Source organism: Monodelphis domestica, chromosome 5, assembly GCF_027887165.1.
Source record: "Monodelphis domestica isolate mMonDom1 chromosome 5, mMonDom1.pri, whole genome shotgun sequence".
In the NCBI taxonomy this organism is placed as follows: domain Eukaryota; kingdom Metazoa; phylum Chordata; class Mammalia; order Didelphimorphia; family Didelphidae; genus Monodelphis; species Monodelphis domestica.
In genome coordinates, this window is record NC_077231.1 from 191,859,851 (window position 1) to 191,878,214 (window position 18,364).

The 18,364-nt window shown below is 33.7% G+C and overlaps 1 protein-coding gene across 4 annotated transcripts in view; it reads left to right on the plus strand.

Moving 5' to 3' along the window:
• The window catches only part of PTPRZ1 (protein tyrosine phosphatase receptor type Z1), a 243,673-nt gene that overhangs the window by 157,584 nt on the left and 67,725 nt on the right, over window positions 1–18,364 (plus strand). For 2 of the 4 annotated variants that reach the window (XM_056799637.1, XM_056799636.1), the window contains exons 11-12: window positions 5,395–5,438; window positions 12,910–13,903. In XM_056799637.1, the coding sequence (XP_056655615.1) occupies window positions 5,395–5,438; window positions 12,910–13,903 (1,038 nt within the window). Of the gene's footprint in view, window positions 1–5,394; window positions 5,439–12,909; window positions 16,484–18,364 lie in introns of all 4 variants that reach the window. The other 2 variants (XM_056799634.1, XM_056799635.1) reach the window with 1 other exon arrangement.

The window sequence follows — 18,364 nt, forward strand, 5'->3', positions numbered from 1 at the left end:
AGATTTTATCAGAATACTGTAATTTTAATTCATATATTTTGAAAGAACTTTTTAAAAATTGAAATTATGTTTATGCTTTTACTTATCATGTTCACCATACTAGACATTTAAACCTCCAGCGAGGTCAAATATTTTTTTTCTGTAGAAGAGTGGTTTCTGAATGATCTTTTGAACTGAATTTGTATTGGCTCAAATAATCTACAAGATTCCTGAATCCTGGGCAAGTTCTGTGCTTGTGTCTGCAATACTGTTTCACACAAGATTATGAATATTGCAACTTAATCTCCATTCTTTACTCAAAGGATCTGGACGGTTTCAAACATCGCCATATTGAAATGGTAGCTTGGACACACCACCTAGTGTCCATGTTTGTGTCTGTCTGTGTTTCCCTATAAAACATTTAGTCCAGCAATGATTTCACTTTTAAGAAATGGCATGTGTTTTTAAATTTTCATTCTTTATGTGGACTTGCTAAAAGCCAAATTTTATGAACTAAATTGGATTTTTCCTTACTTAGCCTCTCCTGTAACCTTTCCTGCAAGGTTTTCTTTACTGAGCTTTGGGGGCCTTCTGCTCTTACAGCACTTTGCAAACCTTTAAGCAATATGTAAATGCTTGCTATTGTTATTATATGTAGATCTCATCAGCATGGGATGCATCACATTCCCTAGGATCTACATTATTTTAATTATGATTGCACTGTAGCATTTGAAATGGTCTTTAATATTTTTCCATGGGATATATAAAATATTTTAAACCTTGAGCAGCAGTATTATGTAGTGGTTATGAGAGTGTCTGTGATATTTGTTCATTTCATAATTATCTGATTAATGTAATCCAGTCTTTAAAGTCTTCTTTTACCCTTCATACTGCCTCCTAGGCACTTCCTCTCGGTATCCTTCCATTTTGTCAATGGAAGATTTAGGTCAGTAATGTTGTAACTGGCATCATAGAATTGTATATTATTACTGAAGACGTATTTTGCTTTATAAGTATTGTAATTTACTTGTTTGTGGAGTTTTTTTTGAAAGAAGTAAATTTTAGTCTTAGATTTCATCTACATAGAAATTTTTATTTTTAATAAAGATATCTAGAGGAAGAATCAGCCCTACAAAAATTCATATATAAACTTTGAGTAGTCCAGCCAATTTGGGGCTCATGCATTTAATCACATGTCACTGTCTTATGCAATGGTATCACCATAAGTTCCATGTCCGTATTGTTTTTACATTTAAAATTACTATAATGACTACATAATTTCATTTCAAGAAGCAAAACTTTTTTTAAAAAATCAAGATCAGCCATCTTTGAAGAAGTATCATGGTTTTTTTTCGTTACTGTTTGCATATGAATTGACGCATTTGAATCCAGATACCACAAATATTCTCATTTCCTTAAAACTAAGATTCTTTTGCTGATTGACTCTGGTGTAATCTGGAGCTATTCTTAATATAGAGAGCAGGATGTCAAGAATACACATTTTCAGACCTTTGTTTATATGTGTGTTTAATTTCAATGCATGGGTGTATTTGGTCACCATGTGTTCCTGTTAACATGTGCTTGCAAGTACACACAGATTGTCTTTGTTAAATCACTCCACATCTGTCCTTCTTGACTGTACCACCCTATATTGTTGGTGTTTATTTTAGAATGCTATTGAAAATCACAGTTTGAAGACATTGCGATCAACATTTGCTTTTAACTTCTGCACTGTAAAATTTGGCTTACCTTCAAACAATTAAATAAGCCTTGCTTGCCAACCTTCATCAGTGTTGCTTTTTGTGTTACGGAATGTTGATGTGTTACTAACATGTTAGAATTTTTTTTAATCCAGTTTTACAAATGGCCAAATACTAAATCAAAATGAACCAGTAGCTTCATTTTAATTATCACACAAAGCAAACGGTGAATTTTGAAGGAAACACAAATTAAGATTTTGCTTATTCACTGTCTTATAGAAACATATAATTCTGAAGGCATTATAGTTTCTGTTTCTGAAATGAGGGAAACTTGAGACCAGCATGACGTTAGTGTTTTGTAACATTACAGAAGTATCCAAGGAAAGTTAAAACACAATAACATAAGTGCGAATCTGTATAGTCTGAGGAATCTGCAGATGACAGTCGAGCATCGGATCATTATTGTTAGATTAGGTCTCAGGGTGCCACTCCATCATAGAATGGCTTTGGCCTCCTAGACTTGTCAGCTGTGGCATTTTGAAATTCATTTTAGCCCAGAGTTAACCCTCAGAGGTCCAATGGAGAGGATCTCCAAATGGGTGGGTGGTTCCAATGTATCTTTGAATTCAAACCTATTCCCCAGATTCTGAGGTAAGGTCCAAGTCTGGGTGAAATGAAACACCATAGATCCTTGATAGGGTCATCAAGCTAACGTTCCTTCAGTCTGACAGCCCGCTTAAATTTAAAATAGACTCCAACGAGATGTTGTGAACCTCCATATATTATCCAAAATGGAATGCGTGTCCCCAGATGTAACCCTTTTTTATGGCAGTCAAAAACAAAATCAAACATTTCAAGGACTATCAGAAAAAAATAACTTTTACCAAGTCATGAATTTTAGATAATATAACTCTATAATCTATCCTTGTGAATTTCCCTTTCAGCAAAGCTTTCAAAGTAATTCAAATATAGTGCAGATTGGTTACATGAATATAAAATCATATTTAAATTTTAAAAATGTGATGGTAATAATGCATTGTTTCCATTAATATACATTTTTCCAGACACATTTTCCAAACCCATAGAAATCATTTTATCAAGTTATTTCTGTAGTCAAATCTGTCACTCTTCTCCTTATCTCACTTATCACATGATAAAGGATAAGACCTACTAAACTATAGAATGAGCAGCTCTATGACTGCCATTTTCATCTTGGTCCATATGGCTGTCCTGCTGCCTAATCTTATCAAATCCTTGATCTCCAAGTAGGAGGTGTTTTAGTTTGGTGGTCCATCCATTGCCTCTCATCTTGAGACATGATGCTTCTTTTTGCATGAGAGATTGTTTCCAATACCTGGGTTTTTTTTTTCCAACTTTGAAAAATAATTTATTTTGAGACTTCATCCTAAGCATGTTGAGAAGCCAGGGAATGTTGTCATTATTTTATTTTTCCCCAGATTCATCAGAAAAAGAGGTAAGATTAATTAATTTTTTCTACTATAGTGTGACAAATACATCACTCATCATTACTTGATGGTGTTAAAATGTGACCAAAGCACAATAAAAAAGAGCTCCCTTTAAATATGAATCAAATTCTAAATTTAATGAGAATTAATATTTATTTCTGTGGCCTATTTTGGATAAGACCATCAGCTGTACCTATTCCAATTTTCCCAGTAAGATTTTATTCTTTCAGGAAGCTTTCCTAAATATTATTACTTGAGCTATGGTCTGTGTACTCTTTTTAAAAATATAACATTTTAAAGCTCCCTGGAGTTTGTAAAGATGCAAGAAGTACAAAGTGCAAATGTTAAAGGGATAAGACAAAATAATTTCATTGCCAAGTTGTATCATTGTTGATCTAAAAAAGAAGAAATCCTTAATTAAGGCCATAAAGTCATTCCCCATAAATGTCTTGGGGAGGGGAAGGAATATATTTGGGAATAGTACAGGGCAAAGAAAAAAAATATATATATATACTTTTACCAGGTAAGTAATTATCTATACCAGGTGAGTAATTGAAAACGTTTGCTTCATTGATGTAGCACCTACATGTTTTCTGAGAGCTGAATGGGATGAAGAATAGTTTTGTTAGTATTTTCAAGCCTCTCGGTTTTTAAATGTTTCTAATTTTTAAAGATTAATTATATCAAAAGTTTCTTTATAAAAATGAACACAAGTCACTTTTCTCTGCAATACACAAAACAAAACTAGTTTTGTTAATAAATTGGAATTATCAACAGAATGCCTGGTAGAAGTTGTATTTCACTTTAGACTGTTTAATACATAAAATATTATCCAGGAGAAACATACATGCTTTGCAGCTTAATTTTACTCAATTATACATATGTAGTCTTCCTCTTAAGATATTTATTATTCACCTCAATTCAACAAATGTTAAGCACTTTCTTTGAATGAGGCACTGTGCTGGGTGCTAAGGATTCAAAGTAAAAATTTTTAGGTATAGTTTCTAACCTCATTTATAGAATAAGTCATGGCATCACTAAAAAAGGCAGTAAATAAAAATGAGTTTGTATGATTTCTTCCAAAAGTGGGAACAAGTTGAAGAGGAAAATAAAGGTAATAAGAATAAAAAAGAAGTGGAAGATGAGAGAAGTAGGTGAAAAAATAGAAACCCTCTAGCAAAATGTTAGTAAAAGTAAGGATAGGAACAGAGTTTTGGTGAAGAAAGAAGAGAAAAGATCTGACAGTTATTCATTATCACAACAACTACCCTAAGATCAGGAACTTGACATGGGAAGATAAAAAGATATGATGGCAGAGGCTGGTGATATGGTGGGGACAAGCCAAAGGAAGATGCTTTTCTAAAACTCCTAAAAACACTTAGGAGTAAGAGAAAAATATTCCTATCTTATTGTCCTCGTTTGCCAAGACATCTTGTTTTCCCTTCCCATCAGCTATGAAAGTGAAACAGATAAAGTTCCCTGGCAATTTCTTGGAATCTTTAGAAGAGAAGAAAATTTTATTAGCTTCCCTTTGATTTGGGCAAGTCTGGCTTTTTCAGTAAAAAAATTAAAATTCAAAATAAATTAAAAGGAAGGCCAATCAAAGCAATTTTTTTAACTCTTACTTTCTGTGTTAGAATTAACACTAAGTATGGGTTCCAAGGCAGAAGTAAGTTAAGGGCTAAGTAATTTGCCTAGGGTCATATAGCTAGGAAGTATCTAATTCACATTTAAACCCAGGACCTCAACTCCAGACCTGGCTTTCTATCTACCAAGCAACCTCGCTGTGCCCTAATTCATTTGCTCCTCATTTAAGAAAAGAACTTAGGGGCAAGTTGGCTAAATGATAGAACTAATCCCACAAAATATCCTGTAAGTTTCTGGTATATAAATAAATAAAGCATGCTCTTTATAAGCAGTACTTAAGGTGACAGTAATTCTTTAGTTTTCCTGAAAAATATTGTTTTGGTTTTCTTACATATCCGACTAAAGTTTTACATCATCAGACTTTCCATCCATTTGCCATACTGGGAGACAGAATTTTTTTTTTCCTAAGGGAATGATTTTTAATGTGTTGTTATATAAACATGTAAATTTACATGAAAAATTTGGCTTTTTCATTTTGATAATGAAATGTCCTTAATCTTTAAATACTATTTCCCCCCCTCTTAACAAACCAAACATAAGCCCAACAGGTTGAAATATTGAATTGGAAGTTGTGATAATTATTATTTTTTTTTTAATTTTAGAGCTTGATCTTCCTGAATTCATTGAAACAGGAGAATTATTCAAGGTATCATAGTTAATTTATATATTCATCTTTTTCCTTAAGAAACTGAATAAAACACAAAAATTTTGAGTCAAGGATAAGGATTCAGATAATTGTTGGACTAATATTTAAAGGTATTTTTCATTTTTTGAAATCAGTTTATATTGTGTTTATTATTATTTATAATATAGGGCCCACTGCAGATTGCATTGGACAGATACATTTCATTTCTTCTTTTTAAAGAATTGCACATATTTCTATCAAAAGCATTCAAAAGAAAACTATCTCAGTGATATGTTAAAATAACCATAATTTATATTTAACATTTTTACTTTAAACTTACATTATTAGGTTGAATTCAGATCTTCATTTAAATTCAGAAAATATATTTTGTTTATAATATTTTAGTAATTATTTTGGTAAGTGCCTTGCCAGTATTTCTAGCAATCACTGGTTTATTAGATGGCTTAAAATGAATGTGATCAAAAATACATAAGTATATAAATTCACATTATATATAAATATATGTGAGGATATCTATTGCTTTTACCTAGTGTCCATTATATGTGCTACCTTTAGTGAGTTTATAATATCAGACCAACTTCCTGCCAAGATACTTTTGATTTACTGGCCCATGTTGCCATGTGAATACTAGTAATCTTAATATGAACTCAAGTTAAAAATTAAGAAGAGAAATACTAAAGAAATGCAGAGATAGAGGCAGAAACTGGGACTGGGATTTAATTGATTTAGAAGAACTCTCCAAATGAGGCATCTCCTCCTCTCCAACAAGTTAAATACCTTTTCTACTACTAGCACAGTAATCCATCCTTAGATCATTTATCTATTTTTGTGTTCATCTTTATCCATATATCTATCTATCTATCTAGTCATAGACATAAGTTCAACAAATTTTCTAAATATACATCTTCATTAAAATTAAGAAAAATATTTTTGGCCTAAAGGAAAAAAATAGAAATTTTATTGTGTTTATGCTAAATTGTCAATTCTATTTATTGATTTATTTGTACTAAAATATTCTCTTCTTATTATACTAATTAATATTTTTAGGAAATAATTTTTTCCCGTGATGACATGCACCTATTTGGGAAACTTTTGCTACCAATGAAAACTTATAATAAATTTGTAAATTATAATTTAAGAGAGTTACTTTGGGACACTGAGACTCTGAATTGTTTTGCCTATGGCCTTAATACCAGTATTTATTAGAGACAAGACAGGAAACTGGGTCTTCCTGATTCTATAAACAGCCTTCTACCCACTGTACCATATTACATCTCTAATGAATGAATGATAATATTAGAATTTTCATTAAAAAATTTGAATTTCAAACTTGTAGTAATTTCAAATTTGTAGTAAGGGCCAAAATAATATTACAAAATTCTAATGTGTTATATATAGTAAGTTCATGAGGTTAGTTATGTGTTTCATTTTTCTTATATTCACACAGAACCTGAATGTTTATGCCCAAAAGCACTTTACACTTTACTTATTCCATTAAATTTATATAATATGCATAGTATGATCATTTTTGGTAGTATAATATCTTGTTGAACATTTGTGGCAATACTGTAAGTAAATGAACTCTAATTATTTGTGAAAATAAACCCTTAGTTTAAACTAGCTAGTTTTCAAAGGGAAGCTACATGTAACTATGTAATTCATTTAGATAGTCAAAATGTATGGACACTATGAAATTTGTATTCATTATGTATGTATTTCTACCTAAGAGGATCACCAATTATGCCACAAATATAGGCTGGTTTTCTACCCAGTAGGGAAAGCTGAAAGACTTGAGAATTTCCTTTCTATTCTCCGGTTTACTGGAGAAAAGTAAAAGGATCTGTTGGGGTTCAAGAAATGACCCATAAAAGGAAGAAGAAAAAGATTCAAATAGGATGAAAGGAAAGTAAAATCCTTAAGGAAGATGGTGAGTAAAGAAAAAATAAAGGAGAAGAGAAAGAGAAATTTTGTCCTTTTAAATCTACATTATAATAGGTACACCTATGGAGTGAGAATCCAGAGTTTCTGAAGAAGAAATGGCAAACCATGCTCATTAAAAATTAAGGATGATACGCCAGCCTTATGGGAGTCATATTTTTGTGCCCAAGATGAGGAGCTTCATTATAGTATTTGTTTTATGCATTCCTGAAAAACAGAGTAGTAGATTTATTTAGAACTTATATGGTTAACTGAAAGATGCCTTCTCTATCTGAAGCAGGGTCTGAATATACTTCTGACTGTCTTCCTCTTCTGAGTAATAGCGAATGAATAATGCAGTCAAAAGCAATGTGATGATTATTTGTTACATATTATTTTAGACTTATTATATTTTTTTATTTCTTATCAATTTAATATGCCTGAAATTCTGAGCAGGAAAATGAAGATTCTGGAGATTCATGGATATTTTCATTGTTTCTTCATGATGAAGGTCCTGTCTTTGGAAGATTATGCCCATTTCTTCAGTTAAAAATGGATATGGGATTTTAGCTTTTACTCAGTTGGAATACAAGAATGCTTTTTTTGAACTATAATTTCTGATGTCAAAATTTTATGTTTTGACATCAAGGGGAAGAATATTGAGGGCAGCTGAGTGGCTCAGTGGTTTGAGAGGCAGGCCTAGAGATGGGAGGTCCTGGGTTAAAATCTGGCCTCAGACACTTCCTAGCTGTGTAACCCTGGGTAAGTCACTTAACTCCCATTGCCTAGCCCTTAACACTCTTCTGCCTTAGAACCAATAGAAAGTATTGCTTCTAAGACAGAAGAAGGGTTTAGAAAAAAAGGGTTGGGGAAGAATATGCCAGAAAGAAGTTAAAGAGATGACTGAATTGAAATTTAAAGGGAAAAAAGAAAAGATATGCAGTCCAAATGGGAAAATCAGATACTTAAAAACCACAGATGTAGCATAGAAAAGATGTTCACAGTAGAGAATTGCTGGGCAATGAGTTACTTAAAAAAAAAAGGTTTAAATAAGACATAGTCTTTACCCTTATGGAATTCACATTCTAGTAGAAGAATAACATTTAATTTCCAAGAAGAAACAAAATGAGCGCAGATTATAAATGATATATCAAGATTTTTATTTTTACCAACAAACAGAATATATGTAATAAACCAAGTGAACTTTATTTTAAACAAGAGATCGGTACAATTTAATCACATACTTGGCATCTCACTTGGTGGAAAAGGATTGATAATGAAAGGATAAAATGTATACAAAATTCACAATTAATAGAAGGAAAAGAGGAGGATTACTAAGCATTAAGAAAGTATGTATCTGTATGAAAATCCATAGAAAGGAGGTTTCAGATATAGTGGTGAACATATAAAAAAGGAGAAACATGTTTTTACTGGAGGCCACCTATCCAGAAGGGAAATTTGGCTAAGATCTTCCTAAAATAGACCCAAACTGGCCAAAACAAAAGAGGAATATTCATCAGTTCTAACATCTAAGATTCTTTCTGCTTCCAGATAAATGTTTGATTTAGCTAGTGACCGTTTTATCATTTATAAAATAGAAGGAGCAATTAAGAAATGGCCAGTAATACAATCTATCATTTGCTTACTGACGTGTCAAATTTTGCCTTATTTCATAATTTCATAGGATTCTAGGCTGCTCTATAAGAAATTGCAAACATAAAGCTCATGAATTGCCACAAAGTATTTGACAGATAATCTCATCATTTCTCTGTGGATAAATTAGAATACTATGACTTTGGATGAATGTTGACAAATTACATAGATTTATATTTCATCAAATAACCATGACCAGAGTATTTTGATTTCTGAATGGGCATCAATCTTGAAAAAGATACCGCTCTTGTATCAATCCACAGTGCTCTTTCCTTGAACCTGACCAGTTAAATACTTTTTTATCAATAACTGGGATAAATATATAGAAAGCATGCCAGTAAAGTTTGTCAATGACACAGAGCTGGGAAGGGTAGTAAATCCTTTGTAAGATAGAATTAGTATTTTAACATCAAAATAGGTAGGAATTATGGAAAATTGTTAAAAAGAAATTTAGTAAATATATAAAATACTACATTTTATTTTCTGCTTAAATTACATTATATAAAGAAATGAAGAGACCATATTTAATAACAATTTGTGTAAAAAGACCTAAGAGCCATCACTGAATGCAAACTCTATATGAATAGTGTGACATGTCTACTTACAAGATTAGTCTATTTAATAGACATATAGGTTCCAAATCAAGAAAAACAATAAATATATTGTATTCTGTGATGGGCAGAGCAAATCTGGATTACTATGAGATTAATTTCCTGGAGGTCATAGTCTAGTAGGCATGTACTACACAGATAACTGTAATATAAAATGATGTGCAAGTCAATAAGAGAGGAAAGTCCTTTACAAGCTTCAGAAGGGAAGGATTCATTACTGCTTTGGGAAATCTAGGGAGACTTCAGAGAAAAGGTATGCCCCAACTCTCATGTACTACGTTCATTTCTGGGCACCACATTTTAGAAAAGATGCTGATAAAGTAGAGAAGATCCAGAGGAGAGCAAGTATAGGTAAGAACCTGGCAATTGTATACTATGAAAATAAATGGAAGTAATAAGGGATGTTTAGAGTGGAGAACAAAAGACTGAGGAAGGACACGATAGCTCCCTTCAGTTAATAGTAGGGTGTCACTTAGGAACATAATTACTCATTCTGCTTGATGCCAGAGGACAGAATTAAGTTTTCTGGATGGAAATTACAAAGAAGTAAATTTAAGCTTAATTTAAGAAAAATATCTTTAGAGTTAGGGTATATAAGTGTAAGTTAAGTATAGTATAAGTATAAGCTAAGTATAGCTCCCTGATGGACCTTGGGAAGTAGTAAAGTTCTCACCTCATTGGACATTTTCAAACATGACTATATTCCTTTATTGGCCATTATATTACAGAAGAGATTCTCATCCAAGTACAAGTTTAGCCAGATGGTCCTATTTTGTCCTTTGAAGTCTTAAATTATGGGATATTGTGAATTTTAAACTTCAAGTATGGGTATAATTTCAGGAGGTGGAAAGATGGTAAAAGGGCATTCAAGTATAAGGGAACTGTATTGAGCAAGGACATTGAGGTAATAGAGCAAGGGCTATCTATAACAAAAAGCATGTTCATGGAAATGACACATGACAGAGAGTGGAAGACCTATCTGGCATTCAGTTAGGCAAAAATCATATGAAACCACTTTGTAAGGCAGTGATATTCCTATTGTTGAGTGCTCATTCACCAATATTATTAAAAATCTTTTTATTTATTGGAGGTTTTTTTGCTTTTCGAAGAAGGTTAAGCTAAATGACTACTAAGATTCCATATCTTTATAATCCTACTTTCTAAACACATCATCCCAAGTAGAAACATGCTAGATTTTGATTTGCCAGCTTATATATGGTTTCCAATAAAGAAATTTAGCATCACTTTATTATAGAAATAACACAATTGAGACTATTTTCCACCAATAAGATGTACCAAATTATGTACAGTGTTTCAGGAAAGATGATTAAAGATCAATGATAAAATTTTTGCCTGATAGATGTATGTTTAGGAGAGAAACCCACCTTGATTAAGAGCACAACAAGTCACTATTACAATCAGTACACATACTGGTATAGTTACCGTTACATCGAGTCTTCAAGCACCTCTGATTTTATCAGCATTGTTAGTCCTGTCCCAAATAGCAATTGGAATTTCATCCACATCTTCAAATATGGGCAAAAAGCTGTATTGGTTGCAGCCAATTCTGTGATGAAATACTCTAAAGTTTGCAATTCTTTTTCTCCAGTAAGACATACAGCACATAGCTGGTTGTGCCAATGCTTAGTCTTTATTGGCCTAATTCCAAGATCCCATTTTGTTTCTGTGTACAGAATGGAGCATTAGGATAAGATTTAGTATTGCCACAAATGCCTAGGAAAATACTACTGGCATTATTTTACTATGCATATTGTATTGGTAACTAAATTGACAAGCTTACTTTTTGAACAATAATAATTCACATAAAACTTCAAGGTTCCACAAAGCTTTGTGGGGTAGGTAATGCAAATGGTATTATCTCTATTTAACTGATTAAGAAAACTGAGGCAGTAAGTGCCTGAAGCTAAATTTGAAACTAAGTCACCATGCTCTGAGTCCAGTGCTCTACAGCACTCAATTGAATGCATCTCTCTGTCTATTTGCTTATGTTGATCAAATTAGAATCTCATCCATTTGTCAAACTTCTGATTTTACCCTACAAGGTCAATTCCTTCCCAGTTTTATGATCAAGCCATCTATTTCAAAGCTATTAGAAACAATAAAATAGCAAAATTTATAAATTATTACAACTATATGAATATAGCATAAATATAAAATATAACAATTTATATTTTAAATTATATAGATACTTGATACTGTGAGCCTGAAGAAAAAATACACCATCATTTATTTTTGAATTTAATCTTTCTAAAAGACAAGTTTGACTTCATAATAAAAACAATGAGATCACAAAACTTTATGAAATACTTTATTAACATTCAGGCAGAATTCTCCCATATCAATCACCAAGTGATTTCAAGGGACCACAGAATCCAAGTTCAAGGATTGTTGTCTCTGTGTATGTGTGTGTGTGTGTGTGTGCATGTGCTAAACACAGAATTTTTACTGGATGATATTTTCATGAGTCATTTTTAGAATGTCATTTTAGGCATCACAATGATAGTCCAAAGCAGAGGGGTCAAACACAACCTTCAAGTCATATAGCCTGAACCAATTTAAAGTGTAATTGGAAAATACTTAATGAAATAAATACAAATATAATTGAACATAGATAATGTTAATTTGTAGTTGTCATAATGAATCTGAATGGATCCTTATATATATATATGTATATATATACATATATATACATATATATGTATATATATAGTTTAGTAGCCCCCATTTCTATTTGAGTTTGACAACACTATCTTTCTTTGGTGTTATATAATAACTCCATAACCTAATGCTTAATTCAGTCATAAACCAAAATCAACATTGATTTATAACAATATAAAAATCTAGAAAAAAATTAGTTTACTTGGCATCTCATGGTTCAGTAAGTTAGTTACTAGTTTACTTGCTACCAGATAAACTATAGAAACATGTTTCTTTGTTTCTATAGAGACGATAAAATAAGATTATTAATTATTAATGAACATCCAGTAAATAAAAACAGGTACCCATTTTTCTTCACTTAGAAACTATGGTGTTCATTAATTTAACTATCTCTTAAGTTGAAAGTAATCAATAGTTATGGTATCTTATGTAAAATTTAATAAGCTGAGGTTTCATTGTGATAGTAGTTTATAAACATGACATCATTAACCAAAACCACAAAGTAAATAAATATTGTATGGCTAAGTATTTGGAGATAGTATTGATTTACTATCTTATTTCCTAGAAATTCTTTTTAAAAATCTTAGAATTTTTGGATTACTTTTTTATAGGAGGAAGATGATGAGAAAGATACAGAACAGGAAACTTTAGTAAATCCAAGTACCACTAGGGCCACAAGTCAAATAAGAAAGGAACCTCAAGTCACTACTATATCAAACTTCAAAAGAGAACAAATGAAGACAAAATCCAGTGATGCCAAAACCAATCAGTATCTAACAGAAGAGAGTGAATTCCTTGAAGAGGGGCGTGCCCATAATGTAATCTTTTACAGTACTTACCAACCAGTGACTGAATTATCAGCCCAAGAGAAAGATATTTCTTGGATTTCTCAAAATATTACTGATGTTGTAGAAGCAGTTTCAACTTCTCCAAATGATGGTTCTAAAACTACTCTTCATTTCTCACAGATTAGTTCTGGTGAAGATTCAGATTCATCACATATAATTTCAGGGGCTGAATCCCAAGAAACATCAACTGATAGTCGTGAAGAAGATAGTTTATTAACCAGTTTTCAGCTTGAATCAGGTGGTGAGGATTCTTCAGGCTCTGTTCCTGCAACCTCAATTACGCCATTTGTTTCAGAGAATGTATCTCATGGATACATCATTTCCTCAGAAAGCACAGCAGCCGTCATATATGATGTCCTCCTACCAGGATATGCCAAAAATACTTCTAAAGACTCAAATACATCAGATTCAGAAGAGTCCTTGAAAAGTCCTCCTGTGGATGGAAAGTTGTGGTTCCATAATATGACTGGTTCGACAACTGATCCTGATGCTACATCTGATAATGAGAAATTCTCTCAAACTAGTTCTACTGATAGAGTCAACAAGGTAGCGGCAGCAACTACAGGGCCCTCTTCCATGAGTCCATTGGTGCCCCAGGAGACTTCCATTGCGGATCTAGAAATGCCCCATTATTCTACCTTTGCTTACTTCCCTACTCAAGTAACACCGCATTCTTTCTCTCCAACCTCTGGACACCTTGAATCCACTTCTGCTGCCAGTGATATACTCTCTCAGACAACTCAACCGGGATACAATGGTGAGATCCTTCTCCAACCTTCCTACAGTAGTGAAGTGTTTCCTCTAGTCACCCCTTTGTTGTCTGACAATCAAATGCTCGACACCACTCTCCCTGCTGCTTCAGGTAGTGATCTGACCTTGCATGCTACACCTGTATTTCCCAGTGTTGGTGTGTCGTTTGAATCCACTCTGTCTTCCTATGGTGATGTACTGCTTCCATATTCCTCTGCTTCCTTCAGTAGTGAAGTGTTTCACCATCTGTATACGGTCTCTCAAATCTTTCCACAAGTTACTCCAGCTGTTGCCAGTGATAAAGTGTCCCCGCATGCTTTTTTGCCAGTGGCTGAGGTTGATTCATTATTACAGCCCAGTCTTGCTCAATATTCTGATGTGATGCCACATCAGACTGCTCAAGCTACTTCAGAGACGTTTGCACTTGCTAATGAGTTGGGTGCCCTTAATAAAACACACGCGCTTTCTCAAGTTGAAATGTCCAGCCGTGATTTAAACGTGCATGTACCGTCTACAGTACCTGAACTTGCTTATGCTTTGTCTGATAGAGGCTCCCTCCAGACTTTTCCTGTTTCCTATGATGCTACAATATCTATGCATGATCCCGTCCAGCAGGGTTCCTTATTTAGCACCCATAGCAAAGTACTGATGCATAAGCCTTCCGTAATAGCCCAAACTGAATCATTCCAGGAGCCTACAAAGGCTCTTTCTAGTGATACGGATTGGTCTGGAACATACTCTGGCAGTGAGTTCCTTTTGCCTGACACAGATGGCTTGATAGCACTTAACATTTCCTCACCTGTTTCTGTAGATGAATTTACATATACAACATCTGTGTTTAGTGATGTTAATAAGCTGCTTCATAAAAGTGATGGCGAGGAGACAGTACAGCAAATTTCCTCTTTTAATGAAATGGCTTACCATTCTGAGAGTACGGCAATGTCTGAACTCCCCACATCAACTGACAATATAATTAAACCAAATGTATCTTTACAGGAAACCTCAGTTCCTGTTTCTAGCACAAACGGGGTCCTCCCGGGGTCTCTTGCTCTTCCCACTCCTAAGGTTTGGGGTCCTGAAATTAGTCAAGTTTCAGAAAATCACGTTTCAGTTCAACCTTTGCATGCTACATCTCCAGCTTTTGGCGACACTTTGCTTAAACCTATATTTAGTGCAATCTCAGAGCAAGCTTTCTCTGCTGCCGCTTCTAGTGAAATGTCTCCGACACAGCCGTTGTTTTTCGAGACCTCCTCTTCCCTAAGCAATGAAGCCTTGCTGCAAACTTCCTTTCAGTCCTCTGGTGTTGGCACTCTGCTTAAAACTGTCTCAGCTGTGCCTAGTGATCCAATATTGGTTGAAACGTCCACGGTTGATAAAAATTGTTCTTCAATATTGCATCCAATGGCATCTGAATCTGCTTCGAGCAAAACTCTGCAGCATTCTACCTCTGTACCGATTGCTGATGTGTTATCACCTACCTCTAGCCTACCCACTGCTTCGCTTCAAGGTTTAACCATTTCTTATGCAAACGAGGAATATGTCACAGCCATTTTACTTAAAAGTGAAATATCACATCAAGTGGAGCCTTCATTGTATAGTAATGGCGATTGGTTCCAATCTACCAGTGTGGGGATTATCAGTGCATTTCCTCCCACAGTTCCACCTGCAGTTGCGACTCCTGATTTCTCAGGTGATTCGCAGCCAGATGCTCATAGAAGCCAGCACATTTATTCCGATGAATTTCCTAACTATAACACAATTCGTTCTCTTAGTGATGATATTTCAGCTCATGTAACACTGGTCGCTTCTGATACACATAAATATATTGATCAGATTGTTCTTCCTTTACCAAATGAACATATCTTGGTTACAGCTATCTCTCCCACCCTTGAAGACACTAAAACTTTAACTGGGTTCGTAGTTCCCTCCCAAACAACTCCTGGATTAACCCTGAGTACCAGGTCTAATGCTAGGTCTGTAGTTGCTGCTGGCGGTGGTAGTGATGATGAGGATGATAGTGAGGAAATTGATGATTATGAAGATGATGGTTTATCTGTAAAAAATTGTATTTCATGTATCTCATATAGAGAATCTCAGGAAAAGATAGATGATTCAGATGCTCAAGTAAATAATTTTGTGGATCAGAGTAACCTAATCCCACATTTGCCATTGGAGAAATCTGAAGAAGAAATAAAAACAACAGGTTCAGTCTCAGATAGTCAGCTAAGCTCTGGCATGGAAAAAAGCCAGGAACAGCCCACGTCAATAAACATCTTACTCCCAAAACACAGCCATGCAACAAGAGTGGGAAATTCTATTCAGACCGGTAATACCCTATTCCCTGAGACCTCAGAATCAAAGTCTTTGGCTATTTTTACAAGTGATGAAGAGAGTGGCTCTGGTCAGAGTGCCTTGGATAGCTTTAACGATAATGAGACTTCAACAGATTTCAGTTTTCCTGATCTGAATGACAAAGACACTGAAGGGACCCTGCAAGCAGGTGACTCAGAATTAACCACTGGATCACCACAGTCATCAGCACCATCTGTTGCTAATGGTCACTCAGTGTTCAACGTTTCTGAGGCAGGTTAGTTATGGATCAGTCTCAGAGCTGTAAACTCATATGATATTTAGATGTGTTATTTTTCTTCTACTGACAGTAGAAACATAATATAATAGGAGAGCATATGTTACAGAAATAAGGATAACCTATAGTGTATAAACTATAAATCAAGGACAAGAGAAAGGTGGGTCAAAGTAGCACTTGTCATTCAATTGTTTTTATTTTCTAAACACTATAGTTTGTAGACCTTTATGTTGCAATAAAATAGTATTAAGGGAAATTTGGATTAATTAAGATCATCTTGCAGGACTGGGTCAGGTAAAATCCCAGTTAACCATTTCTATCATCTTTACAAAAGTGAAGTTTTTTTTGTCCTCTTAATTTTGCCCAAAATAGCTTAAATTATTTTGAAGCAACTCTTTCCTAGTAGTTTATACTCTATTAGATAAGCTGGCCATTGGAGAATGATTTAACAAAGTTTCAACTAATTAATTATATCAAGTCTCAGTCAAGTCTCATCTTAGCATATAGGTGAGCCTGGGTTCTTGAAGGATATGGTGGTGGAACACAAACTAGGGTAGGTCTTCCAAGTTGGAATGGCTTCAGGTATGGGCCCAAACTTGGTTCTGTCTCTATGGACTATCTTGCCTCAGTCTAGAGACATTCATCACTAGAAAGTTAGATGCACGTTGATGCAGTTTTTAAGCACCCCCCCCAAGCATATGACACCATCTACTAAGGCATGAATATCAAAATATGTCCAGGGAAGCAAAAATGGAAACATTCAAGTGAGCTCATAGACACTGCACTTTCAGAAAAATTTTCAGAATTTCTAGAATAATTTTTTGGTGTCTTAAAATTTCATTCTAAAAATCTTTAGGTTTAAAATACTTGGTAAGTTATGAATTCATAAAGTATGTCATAAGATTTTCCTTTAGCCAACCCAGAAATGATCATTCAATTTCTTTTGAGTGGACACAGGACGAGCAGAAATTTCTGAAAATTTACAACAAATAACTTCTTTGGAATAAACTGTAGTAAGCTATAAACGTATTTATGTTCAATAGTTTGTTACAGTTTGAAAAGGGTCTTTACAATGATTATATTACTGTTGCCTGAAGAGGGCAGCATCAGGCAATGAAATACTTCCCTATTTGCTTCTAACATTCATTTTCGGTATAGTGATATGCATCATAATCATTTGAAAAGATAGAAATCACTGGACATTTTTCTGTAAAATTAATGTTTTTTAACTTTTGTGTTTTATGAAAAATGTTTTGGTAGCTAGATATTTTAAAGCAACTTATTTTAAGCATATATAATATACATTCTTCCTAAGAATTATAAAATGGCTTCATTATGCACATAAGGATACAAGTTAATTACATCAAAGAGATCGTGTTATTTATAGTTTGCTTTAATTAAATTTATGGGAACATTATTTGTAATTAACAATGAAAAGATTTGAAATCTTGACAGTACTTCAAAAGATACTGTTTAACATGTTGCTTGACTTACTAATAGCTCCTGTTTATAACCCAGCACCTAGACGTCAACCTCATTAAAGAATTTTCCTCTGTTATTTTCTTCCACTAAATTATGTCACATTTTTTCTTTTAGTGCAATAGTGGCAATTAAAAGCGGGTACATTTTGGTCATTAGATTTCTCTGCAATCAAACTTTACCTGTTTTATATTATTTAAATTTCAACAGTTAAGACTGACATAAAAACTTATAATGAATTCATAGTTCAGGTATTATGATATACTTGTTAGTGCTAACATACTTGGAGTGCTATATAGCTGAGGTTTTTGTTGTGGTTAGTTAAGTGGATTTTTAAATTTAGATCATTCCAGAATTTTCAAACTCTATCATATTGTCAGAGCTTTAACATGAGAGTTAGAG